This window comes from Hibiscus syriacus, unplaced genomic scaffold, assembly GCF_006381635.1.
Source record: "Hibiscus syriacus cultivar Baekdansim isolate YM2019G1 unplaced genomic scaffold, ASM638163v2 tig00110020_pilon, whole genome shotgun sequence".
Classification (NCBI taxonomy): Eukaryota; Viridiplantae; Streptophyta; class Magnoliopsida; order Malvales; family Malvaceae; genus Hibiscus; species Hibiscus syriacus.
Window position 1 is genome coordinate 3,158,059 of NW_024062568.1, and position 12,146 is coordinate 3,170,204.

General features: G+C 34.9%; 1 protein-coding gene, 1 long non-coding RNA gene, 2 other non-coding genes and 1 pseudogene across 4 annotated transcripts; 4 read left to right on the top strand and 1 right to left on the bottom strand.

Moving 5' to 3' along the window:
- The first annotated feature begins 396 nt into the window (after positions 1-396).
- LOC120213308 lies at positions 397-7,093 on the top strand. The gene is made up of 5 exons (XR_005524787.1): positions 397-2,966; positions 4,954-5,039; positions 5,596-5,718; positions 6,326-6,470; positions 6,762-7,093. It is a non-coding gene; the product is annotated as an uncharacterized LOC120213308 (long non-coding RNA).
- Positions 1,285-1,377, top strand: LOC120213456 (annotated as a pseudogene).
- Positions 5,137-5,208, bottom strand: TRNAM-CAU. The gene has a single exon. It is a non-coding gene; the product is annotated as a tRNA-Met (tRNA).
- Positions 7,094-8,420: 1,327 nt separating the features above from the next.
- On the top strand, positions 8,421-8,491 carry TRNAG-GCC. The gene has a single exon. It is a non-coding gene; the product is annotated as a tRNA-Gly (tRNA).
- A 1,105-nt stretch (positions 8,492-9,596) lies between these two features.
- LOC120213435 (factor of DNA methylation 4-like) lies at positions 9,597-11,216 on the top strand. The gene is made up of 4 exons (XM_039211588.1): positions 9,597-9,914; positions 10,201-10,406; positions 10,497-10,709; positions 10,953-11,216. The coding sequence occupies exons 1-4, from the start codon at positions 9,656-9,658 to the stop codon at positions 11,214-11,216; spliced, it is 942 nt and encodes a 313-aa protein (XP_039067519.1). The 5' UTR covers positions 9,597-9,655.
- The last annotated feature ends 930 nt before the right edge of the window (positions 11,217-12,146 follow it).

Here is a 12,146-nt window from a genome sequence, read left to right on the forward strand (position 1 = left end):
AGCGTGTTCTGTAGGTTTGATGTTCATAATCACGGGTCTTGTGCACCCAAGATTGCAGTTTGAGATTTTGTTTCTGGGTTCGGTCTGCTCTACTCTATGGAACAGTGAATACAGCAAAACCTGTTAATTGCAATTAGATTATGCTTTTTTATTTTGTTTATTTGAAGTAAACAAAGGATCCTTCAATATCTAGAAGTAAAATTGACGTATAAACAGTTTGTTTAATGGTTAAATCATAAGTTGTTTATTTTTGCTGTGAAGTATGTTTCAGTTTGTAGTCGAATCATTGGATTCTTTCTAAATTAGATTTGCAATTAAAACAATGTGATCTCACAAGAAACTCTATACATAGTGTTTGTATATTTACTTTAAGTGTTCTTTGACAGGTTTTTCAGTTTGCAATGTGTTTGCGCAATCAATTGATATCCCTTTTACCTTGGAAAGTATAAGGACTAAATAATCTGAATTTGCAATTTATATGTAATACAAGGACTAATAGCAGAAATTAACCAAAATGTAAGTCCATTACCGCCCTTTTTTGGTAGGTCTAATTCCCAATTTCCACTCCCACCATTTGTACTCTCTCTCTCTGATTTTGTCGCAAAACTCATATCTCCCCTCTGTTGGCATCGCTTCAACGCCTCAGGTAATCTTTCCTTCTCTTCTAATTCTTTCAACTATTATTATTTACTTCAAACTCTAATAGATCTATTGCTAAAATCATCTTAAATTTCAGTCCACATTGCTAAGCTTGCGCGGTTCTTAGTTTTTTATGTTTGATTTTAAAAATGTTAAAATTTTATGATAAAATTTCTAGTTAGTGGCAGGGAAGATGATTGGACATGCTCCAGTTGTGTGAATATCAATTTTCATTTAAGATTACTTGTACTCTATGCATAGTTGCACTCAACCTAGGCCAGCCAATAATAATTCTGCAAGTCTTTCTCTTATATCTCAATGTTCTCTATATTTCTTTCAAAAATATTTTGTTTATATATTTCTAGATATTAATCATTGTTTCTAAAATTAAGTTGGTAATTTTGTTTTTGTGTTTTTGCTCATTACCTCTTTCACTGTTCGAGGACATGAATGGGTAATCCAGAAATAGGTCAGACCAGTCTCAGGCAGTTCAAAATTTTAAACTAAATACAGAAACCAGAGAAACCAAAGCATAGACTAAATATTATGATTTAAAAATAATAGTTCACTGCTCAGTTAGAAACTAACCAAGGAAAAGAACTGTAGAGTATAAGCATTCATAGGGGACATTGCCTTCGTGAGCTTTTCCCTTTGGGGACATCTGATAAAATTGGAACGATACAGAGAAGATTAGCATGGCCCCTCTAACACGCACAAATAGAAATGGTCCAAGTTTTTTTCCCCTACTTTTACAGCTATGTTTCCTTCTCATTTTCGCTTCAGAATTTTTAGTTCTTTTTTTGTTTATCTTATCTTTCTGATCATGGTTTGATGTTCATCTTCATGGGGTTCTTTCACTTCAGACTGTAGATTAGAGCTTTTCTGGGCTTGATCTGTTTTAACTCTCTCCAACAGTGAATACCTCAATAGCCATCTGTTTGCTATCTGTATCAAAGACCTAAACCATGTTGTTCTACCATGTGCTAAACATGCATGTCAAAATCTGGACTAAATACATGAAAAATTAGCTTCACCTTATAAGGTTGTTCCAGTTTCTAAATGCAAGAATCAAGCCATTTTTTACTCACAAGTCACACCTAAACATTAAGGGTTGACATTTGGTTATTCTGGATATGATGGATGAAGACAACAAAATACTTGAGAAGTGAATACAGTGACGTTGCATTCGAGGCTGTCAGCACTGCATTGATGGAAATGAATGGATATAATGCAAATGGAAGGTATGCAGTCCCTGATTTTTGGCAGAACATAAAGAAGGAAAGTCACCACCATGAAAGAAATCATTGACTGCATAATCATACAATTGAAGATTCATAAGGATAAATGAAAACATACCCTATGGTTTTGCTTTGGCTATTTTCATCGTATGCTTATCTATCCATTACTTTCATTGATGTTTCTCTCTTTACAGAGAGCGTTACTACAAAGTTACTGCAGTGTCTGATATTTATCAAACTGGTTGTTCATGCTCGAAAAAAACAAGCATCATATATTCTTCATTACTTGTTCCACCCTGAAAATAACCGGATATGTTAACTTTACTTATGTGCACTCATGCATCATATGTTCTTCATTATTTGTTCCACCTTATATAACGGAATCTGCACATTACTGGAGTTCTCTTTCTTGTGGCAATGATACTTAAATGATGTTGAAACTAAAGCTATGTTTATTTATCAACAAATCAGAGTGGCGCAGCGGAAGCGTGGATGGTCCATAACCCACAAGTTCCAGGATTGAAATCTGACTCTGATATTTTAAGTTTGCACTTTCCTTTTCAATATTTTTCTTCTTCTTTTTTTCACTTCAGATTGCAGTTTAGAGTGTTTTCTGGGTTTGTTTATCTATTTGATTTTGCACATTTTTCTGGGTTTGATGTTCATCATCACGGGCCTTGTGCACCTAAGATTGCACTTTGAGTTTTTGTTTCTGGGTTCGGTCTGTTTACTCTCTGAAACAGTGAATACAGCAAATTCTTTTAATTCCCATTTGAGATTGATGTTATTGAATTAGCTTCTTCTTTTTTATTTTGTTATTTTATTATTTACATCAAACTCTAATAGATCTATTGCTAAAATCATTTTAAATCTCATTCGCCTTGCTAAGCTTGCCTCGTTCCTAGTTTTTATTTATTTATGTTCTAGTTTTTGGTTTTCGATTTTGAAAATGTTAAAAGTTTATGCTTAAATTTCTAGTTAGTGGCAGGGAGGATGATTGGACATGCTCTAGTTGTGTGAATATCAATTTTCATTTAGGACTACTTGAAATATTCACAGTTGCACTCAAACAATGCCAGCCGAAATCCAGTAAGTCTTGCTCTTATCTCCCAATGTTTCTCTATATTTCTTTCAAAAATATTTTCTTTATATAAGACTGCTCGATTTGTTTGTATATATTTCTAGGTATTAATCATTGCCTATAGGCTTCTCATTGTTTCTAAAATTAAGTTGGTATTTTTGTTTCTGTGTTGTTGCTCATTACCTCTTTCTCTGTTCGAGGACATGAATGGGTAATCCAGAAATAGGTCAGGCCAGTCTCAGGCAGTTCAAAATTTTAAACTAAATACAGAAACCAAAGCATAGACTAAACATTATGGTAACTGCAAGGAAGTTCTGTATCAAGTAACTTATGAACCAAAAAAGAAGTAAGCAGTAACTTTTGTTGAAAATTCTTTGATGTAAGAAGATTTAACGTTGTGGAGGAAAAGTAGTCGCAGTCTACGGCTCTACCATTAGGGTAAAAACTGGTTGCATTTTCATGTTGGAAATGAAAAAAAGAAGATTATATTATGAAGCATTTTCATGTAGGAATATGGAAAAAAGAAAAGCAATGTGTAAAGCTTATTCTGACAATATCAGAGCCAGGTTTCGATCCTGGGACCTGTGGGTTATGGGCCCACCACACTTCCGCTGCGCCACTCTGATTTGTTGACATACAATTGAACATTAATAATTTGTGGTTTTTAGTGTTATACTATGAGAAAAGTAGCAATATCAACTACCTTTTTTAGGAAAAAGTAGAATAGACAAAATTGTAGAACTGACAAACCATCCGAGTCAAAGAAACGCCCTCAGCAACATCAAATGAAAATGATGAGGTTTGTGGTTAAATGATTTTTCTTTGTTGTCTAGTTTGTTACTTGAAGCTATTGTTTTTGTAGACCTCATTGGTACGCATTAAGAATTCACTATGTTTTTTGTACCTCAAACTATTCACGTTAAAATAAAATCTTTGGCTGCCTCTCCTCTCTCTCACTCTTACTTTCAGTATGTGCAAGTTTTAAACTGCTATTGTATTTCCTGCATTACGGGAAACATATGTTTGCATGTCACTTATATTTTAGTTTATTTTGTCTTTCTTTCCATTGATTTGCTTTTGTCTACACTTCCATCAAGTACTACTAATCTAGGACACATTTGAGTGTTGAGAAGGTTCGGGGTTGTCGTCTAGCAATGCTCAGATTGGCCGAGTTGTGTGTCGACATATCGGCCTCACCCAAGGGTGAACCCTTGTTTGTTGAATTCTATGTGATACTAGAAATAGTTGACAAAGTGGCCGCACGTTATCTCAGCACATAACACTAGCATGTCCATGTGTATCGCTCCAGACAGTGGGCGAGGACTATAGGTTATAATTTGAACCTAGATTGATTCAACGGACTTTGTTTTCAGTGTTTTAACAGTAGCATATAGTGAATGAAAGCCTGACAATCGTCTTATGTATATCATTTCCTCATCCAGTCGTTACCCTATTATGTTTTAACCTTAGTTCAATAGTTAGGATAATTCCCAACTGTTGATAAAAAAAGGATTATTTTGTCCGATAGAGTTTTATCTTGCCAAATGATGAGTCGTATTTGTAGTCCAACAGTTAGCATAATTGCCTTCCAAGCAATAAATCCGGGTTTAACTCTTGGCAAAGCACATGATTAGTCATGTTCTAGTGGTGTGAATATCAATTTATATTTAGGACTACCTGCAATATGCGTAGTTGCACTCAACCAAGACCTGCCGATCATAATTCAGTAAATCTTGCACTTATCTCTCAATGTTCCTCTATGTTTCTTTCAAAAATATTTTGTTTGTATAAGATTTCCTTGTTTGTTTGTATATATTTCTAGATATTACTCATAGTCTATAGACTTCTCATTGTTTCTAAAATTATATTGGTAATTTTTCTCTTGCAGAAATCTGCTGCCAAGCCTCTGAGAATTATTAAGTTGATAATTTTGTTTGTGTTTTTGCTCATGACATAGCCTAAACAGGAATTTATTGTTGGTATTTTGAAGTACAGATCATTCAAAAATTTCACTTTTATCCAACAAGACAATTAACGGAGATACAATCGGTCAATGTCTGCAATTTTACATTAGTATTAAGGTACTTTTCTACTGATTTCGTTGAATGTAATATAGTATATATTCTTCCCTTGCTTTTGGAGGGTGCTACGAAAAGCGATGAAAAGCTTTTTCTAAAATATCAGAGCCAGGTTTCGATCCTGGGACCTGTGGGTTATGGGCCCACCACGCTTCCGCTGCGCCACTCTGATTTGATGATACGCATTATGTTAACTGCGATAAAGTTCTGTACCTAAGTAACTTATGAACCAAAAAAAAGTAAGCAATAACTGATTTCGTTGAAAATTCTTGCTGTAAGAAGATTTTCATTTTCTTTTTTATCGTGTTGGTGATTTAATGTTGTGATGGAAAAGTCATTTTCATATAGGAAATGAAAAAAGTATATCATAGAGCGTTATTATGTTGGAAAAGGAAAAAGGAAAAGCAATGTGCAAAGCCATCTCTATAAATATTAGAACCAAGTTTCAATAATGGGACTTGTGGGTTATGAGCCCACCATGCTTTGCGCCACTCTAATTTGTTGATATACAACTTAACATCAATTTTTTTTTTTTTGTTATTGTTATGTAAATTTTCAGAACAAACTATGAGAAAAGTATCAACATCAACTATCTTTTTAGGACAAAGTACAGCAGACAAAATTATGGAGCTGACAAACCATCAAAGAAACCCCCTCAGCAACGTCAAATGAAAATGATGAGGTTTGTGGTTAAATGCTTTTTCTTGTCCATCGAGTTTGTTACTTGAAGCTATTTTTTAAACCCCATTTGTACGCATTAAAAAATCACTAAGCTTTTTGTACTTCAAACTATCCACATTAAAAGAAAATTTTGGCTGTTGAGGAAGTCCAGGGTTGTCGTCTGGCAGTGCTCAAATTGACTGAGTTGTGTGTTAGATATAGTGGTTACTAATGCTTCCCAATAATCTATGTTTATAACCAACCTCCAACAAATGAAGTAACCTCTATTTGACAGTATTCTTTGGTCCTTCAAAACCCAGCAGTTCACCAGGAGCTGATAACTTACGGTAATAATTACTGGCTTGAGAATTCAATAATCAATAGTTATCTTTTATCCTTGAGGAGAGAATGCCTCAGTTAGTTAGGGGTTACATAGAGTAAGCGACCATTGCTGGTTAGGGCTACCTCTTCTCTCGCTCACTCTAACATTCAATATGTGTAGGTTTTAAACTACTTTTGTATTTCCTGCATTACGGTAAACACATGCTTGCGTACCACTTTTTATTTTAGTTTTTATTTTTTTTTTTCTTTCCATTGATTTGGTTGTCCACTCTTCCAATGAGTACTAGGAATCTAGGACATATCTGAGCGTTGAGAAGGTCTGGGGGTGTCGTAGCAGTGCTCAATATGGGTTGTGATTGTCAATTTTTGAATTAGGACTACCTGCAATACATAGGAGTTGCACTCATCCAAGGCCAGCTGATTATAATTTCAGTAAGTCCTGATATATACAAACCATATATGTTCCATTTTTATGTGCTGTAAATTTAGATTTTTAGGTGTTGTAAATTTGGCTCATAGGGTTTTGATATACTGATTGAATTTGTTTCCATACTATGGATAACCTAAGAGAATATACGTAGAAACGCTTGGTTTAGCATGTTTCTATATATTTGTATATTTATATTTTATTCTTACCTAAAATTATCAGATTTTTAGCTTTATATTTGTGAAAGCATAATAAAAATATGAAAGATTTTATAAGACAATTGAATTATACTGCAGGGATAAGCCCTCACTTTATCTTGATGTTTCTATTGAATGTAAGACAATCGGATGCAGTGGTAAGCTCACTTATTTAGAAGTTTATATTCAATTGAATTTCGAGGAAAAAAAAGACTACAAGAATGGTTTATATTCAGTTCATGCTTGCATCGGCAAATGATGCTAGTAATCCGGAGGACTATACATCATAATGTGAACCTGGATCAGTCCCATGGACTTTACTTGCAGTCTCTTAACAGTAGCATGTGGTGGATGAAACCCTGGCAATCCTCTTCTGTACCCTACATTATATCATTTACTCATCCAATTAGGTCTTAAGTCTTGACCATAATTCAATGGAAGATACCGCCTACTGTTGATAAAAAAACTTATATTGTCAGACAAGATTTTATATTACCAAATGAAGATTTGGGTTTGCAGTTCAATGGTTAGGATATTTGTCTTACAAGCTATAGACTTGGGTTTGACTTCTGGCCAACACATGAACTTGTTTATACCTGGTATATTATCTTTACAACTTTTTATTGGCTCGCTATAATGTGGTGTACAAGTGGTGGATTTTACATTTGATGAACATCATTAGAAAACTATTTGTGGATGAATTCTTCGTTTGTGGATTAACAACAGTTGCAGGAAGGACAAATGGATTTAGAATCGTTTGCAATGTAGAGAAAAGAAGGGAAAAAAAAAGCTAGAGAAGAATTGGCCAAATTATCAGAGAGCCAAGTTTCGATATAGGAACCTGTGGGTTATGAGCCCACCATGCTTCTGCTACGCCACTTTGATATGTTATTGTACAGTCAACCACCATGGTCATTTAACTCTAATCGTTGTTACTTAATGAGACATGATTGCGAATATCGTAGTCATACAATAACGGTTGCGGACAATACCGCTACTACTATATAGTGGACGTTATTTCAGTCATGGACTGCTATTTAAATCCTACTGCTTATTAAAGGTGCAGGGTTAGCATGAAATAAACATTACCTTTCTTGCTTCCATTTTCAATGAATAATCTTTTAACAGTGAAACAGGGAATTATTATTCCGGCAGTGCTTAATCTTTTGTGCGAATATCAATTATTGATTTCGGACTACTTTCAATATGTGTAGTTTCACTCAACCAGGCTAACTGGTCATGTCATTAAGCCTTGATATACAATAGTCACACATTGTTTAAAGTATTTTCTTATTATAGATGTTTTTTCATGTAAATATAAAGTTAAAATCTATTTATTTTGGATATGAATAGATTAACTTTATATTTACAAAAAATATAATCAAAACATGAAAGATTTTGTAAGTCAAGTGAGTTATATTTTTGTGGTAAGCCATGCATGATGCCTTGATGTTGCTCTTGAATGTAAAATAAATAAATGAATGTAGTTACACTTTTGTTAATCGAATTATCTTATTCACACCTTTCATTTTTCTTAAAATATATATGTTTGACACTCGTATTCGTCACTAGATACGGAGATATAATCTATAAAAATATAATCATACTCATATGAGATATTTATCTATATTTAACACCCACACTCATGTAACATGATTATAGGTATGCAAGTGCAATTAATGTCTTTGATTTCTGTCTTACACTAATCTATTTTAATAAATAATATTAAATAGTATTATTTTCTCAAATGATCAACAAACACCAGTGGTCTAGTGGTAGAATAGTACCCTGCCACGGTACAGACCCGGGTTCGATTCCCGGCTGGTGCAAATTTGAAGAAGCAAGACGATATTTGTGCTCGAGTGAAGTAATGGGTTCTTCATAAATCGCCTAAATCTCAGGCGACACATTAGCGCTTCCGAGCTTCAATAATTTTTTTATCATGTACCTTTGGTGTGCAGTTCCATAAAGAGCAAATCAATGATACTTTTCTGCCAATTTCAATAAAACATCTAATTTTATCAAAACTCTCCAAATCAATCTTTCCCAAATATTCAATCTTTAATGACTAAACCTTTCTCTCTTGTAGAAACCTGCAAATCCATGTCTGATTTGGATCCGGCCGAGGACGGATAAATGGGTGATAAAAGCCATGTCTCAATCCGGTGTCATCGGCACCTATAGCTATATGAAGCTCCATAGTATATTACAACAAGTAGTTTTTATGATGAACACAAAAGTCATCATTGAAATATCTTAGTCAGGTTCCGATCCTAGGACATGTGGGTTATGGGCTCATAACGCTTCCATCCGTTGCGCCACTCTGATGTGTTGTTATGCACTTGATCACTATAATTATTTAACGCTTATTGTTTTTGTTGGCTGTATATAACACTTTTCAGAATATTTGTATATAGAAAAATCTTTTTATTTAGAGAATAGGGTAGGATTCCTTGGACCCATTGTACTATGCAACTGCCCCCAGATATAGCCACCTGTAATACTTGATACTCCTTTATATAATCTTTGAAATATTGCCACCTTTCTTCTGTTCTTATTCAAGCAGTACAACAGAAAAAATTGGTGTCTGCATTTTAGGTCTTTTGAGAGGTAGAAGGAGAAAAAGAACAACCCATTTCTTACTCCAGGTTTCTTCTTGTTTATCTGTTTACATTTTGTTTAAGCCTCATGCAAAGTGAAAATTCTTGTTTTGTTTCTCTAGTATGCTATTTGTGGTTGTAGATATCAAATTTTCATTGATTTTAAAAACTAATAGTATTATGATTTGGGGTCTTGATTTGAATTAACCATTTTCAAACCCTGTAAAAGTCCCACCTTTGATCTCAATATATGAACTTTGAAACTTCAAGTTTTGATCTTTGAAATCTTTAAATGAAATGGTTTTGCTTTCTCGTTGTCTTGAAAGGGTAATCTAATCTAAAGCATTTGTTTGTTTGATTAATGATACTGGAGGCACTTAATCGTCCATCGGAATGGAGAAAAGGAACTTCGAGGAGGAGCTGAAGAAGGAGCGTCGGCTCGTTGGGAACCTCTTGTACGAGATCGAGTACCGGAAAAAACAGTTGTCGGAAATGGAACATAAACATAATGAGACAACTTCAACTCTCCGAGGACATATCGATTGCCTCATGGCGAACGTGAAATGTAGAGACTGTACTTTGCAGGACTGGAAGCTTCGCTATAATGGAAGCGTGAGACAACTGATGGATGAGAATGCTGCGTTGCGGGAAGGTACTCGAATCATTCGTTACAATGAATGACGGAGGGGATGTAAATGCTGAATTCAAACCTCGAATGTGCCTTCATATCTTGTATTACCGGATTAAGCATATTTGATGTGTTTGGAACCAGAATGTTTCTGTCCTATGAGGCTTCGAACTCGAAAGGAAGCATCCTTGACGGTTCCTTGCACTGACCTGTTGGTTCCACTCATTTAGATATATGCATACGTACACACACGTTGCAGATTACATTCTTTTAGTGTTTATTCTTCTGTAAATACTTGTTTTCTATCCAGAAATTCGAAAGGGAAATGAAGAAAACATTAGGCTGAAGTGTGAACCTAGGCTGCAAACCAAGGAACTCGAAGAGTGTAAAACTAAGAAAGTGTTGGAGGAAACATTCGAGGCATTGGAAGATCTTAAAAGCCGTTATAGTTGTCTCATGGTGAAACATCTACTAGCTAATCAAGAGCTCCAGGATGCTCGTAAAGAATCTATACAAGTATATCAGTGGTTTTCTTTTTTCGATCTCTCGTGTTTGGTTTCTTTCGGGCATAAAAATCCCTCTTTGATTGATTTTTTTTATGTGCAGGGTTTGAATGATATCTTGAATACAAAAACGACTCTTGGAATCAAAAGAATGGGAGATATCGATCAAAAGGCTTTCGAAGTTGCTTTCTCGCAAAAGCTCCCAAATGAAGATTGGCGAGAAACCTGTGCTACACTATGTTCATTGTGGCAACAGAATGTGCAGGATTCGGAATGGCACCCGTTTAAGATGATCGATACTGAAGGCAACTTGCAGGTATGGTGCATACACCCACTGTTGCTTTATGTTGTTGCTTTGGTACTTGGCATTAATTGAAATTATCGATAGGGGAAGCGATGGTCGGAATTTTTCAACATGACTTCCACTTGCACACACGCATACACGGTAGTGTTCGAATCGACCACCCGAAAATTTCAAACACTTGCATTAACGGGTGGTTCTACTCTTTTGTACATCTACCACACTGATATTCAAGGGTGGAATTTCTGCATTATGCAGGAAGTGATCGACGAAGATGACGAGAAGCTGAAAGAGTTGAGGAAAAAATACGGTGACACTGTGTTTGAGGCTGTTGGCGCCGCACTGATGGAAATGAACGAATACAATGCGAGCGGAAGGTATCCGGTCCCTGAGGTTTGGAACAGGAAGGAGGAAAGGAGAGCCACCATGAAAGAAATTGTCGAATACTTGATCAAGCAACTGAAGATTCATAAGGGTAAGGGAAAGCGAAAGCGTAGCAGTTCAACCATCTTCATGGTATAAGCTTACTTATCCATTACTGCTTCTATCATTACAAGCAAATTCGGTACCATATCTCCTTCAACTCGTCATTTTAAAACTATAAATGTATATAAATATATATATATATATATATATATTAATGAAATGATCATGAACTTGCTTTCGATATTATAGAAAAATGGTATTTGTCCCGGTTTCAAACCCGAACCTCATCAAGTGTGGGTTAACAGGGATGACAACTGTAGGGTTGAGTGTTTGGCTAACCGACTCGACTCGAGAAACATATCTCCTCCCTCCGAATCTGATCCAATCTCAGTCTAGGGAGGTCCCATCTAACTTGAGATAAAAACTCGCATCTGATTCAACCTGAAACACATATATTTGAGATAATAACTCTTTATTCGAGTTATATATATATATATATATATATATATATATATATATATCTTATTTGAACAAATAAAGATTAATTAAAAAATATAAAAAGAGAGATATTATAGCAATTATCCTTATATTAAAACTATTACAAAATTTGACCTGAACTAATTTTTTTTAAAAGTCAGAAAATTTGTCATCCTATTAGGTCGTAGGAATTTTTCGGAGGACTTACTATACAAAGATCAGTCTTATGGAGGTGACCTGATATACGGAGATCTGCCTTTGTAACACAACAATCTTGCCCTGTTTGTTGTAATAGAATCGTTTGCACATCTTTCTTCTTCTTTCTAGTTTTGAAATAATAATGCTGGAGTAAAGGGATGGACGCTTCCATAGGGTAAATCAATTTCTGAATCCATGAGATTGATCTTCAATTGAGAGATTTGTTAATAAACCAACACTGAAGTGCAGTATAAGAAGCCAACTCTGATATTATCACCTGTCTATTGGTTCAAGTTTTCTGACTTTGAAACTCATGCGGCTAATAATTGTAGGGACCCTACTTTGAAACTC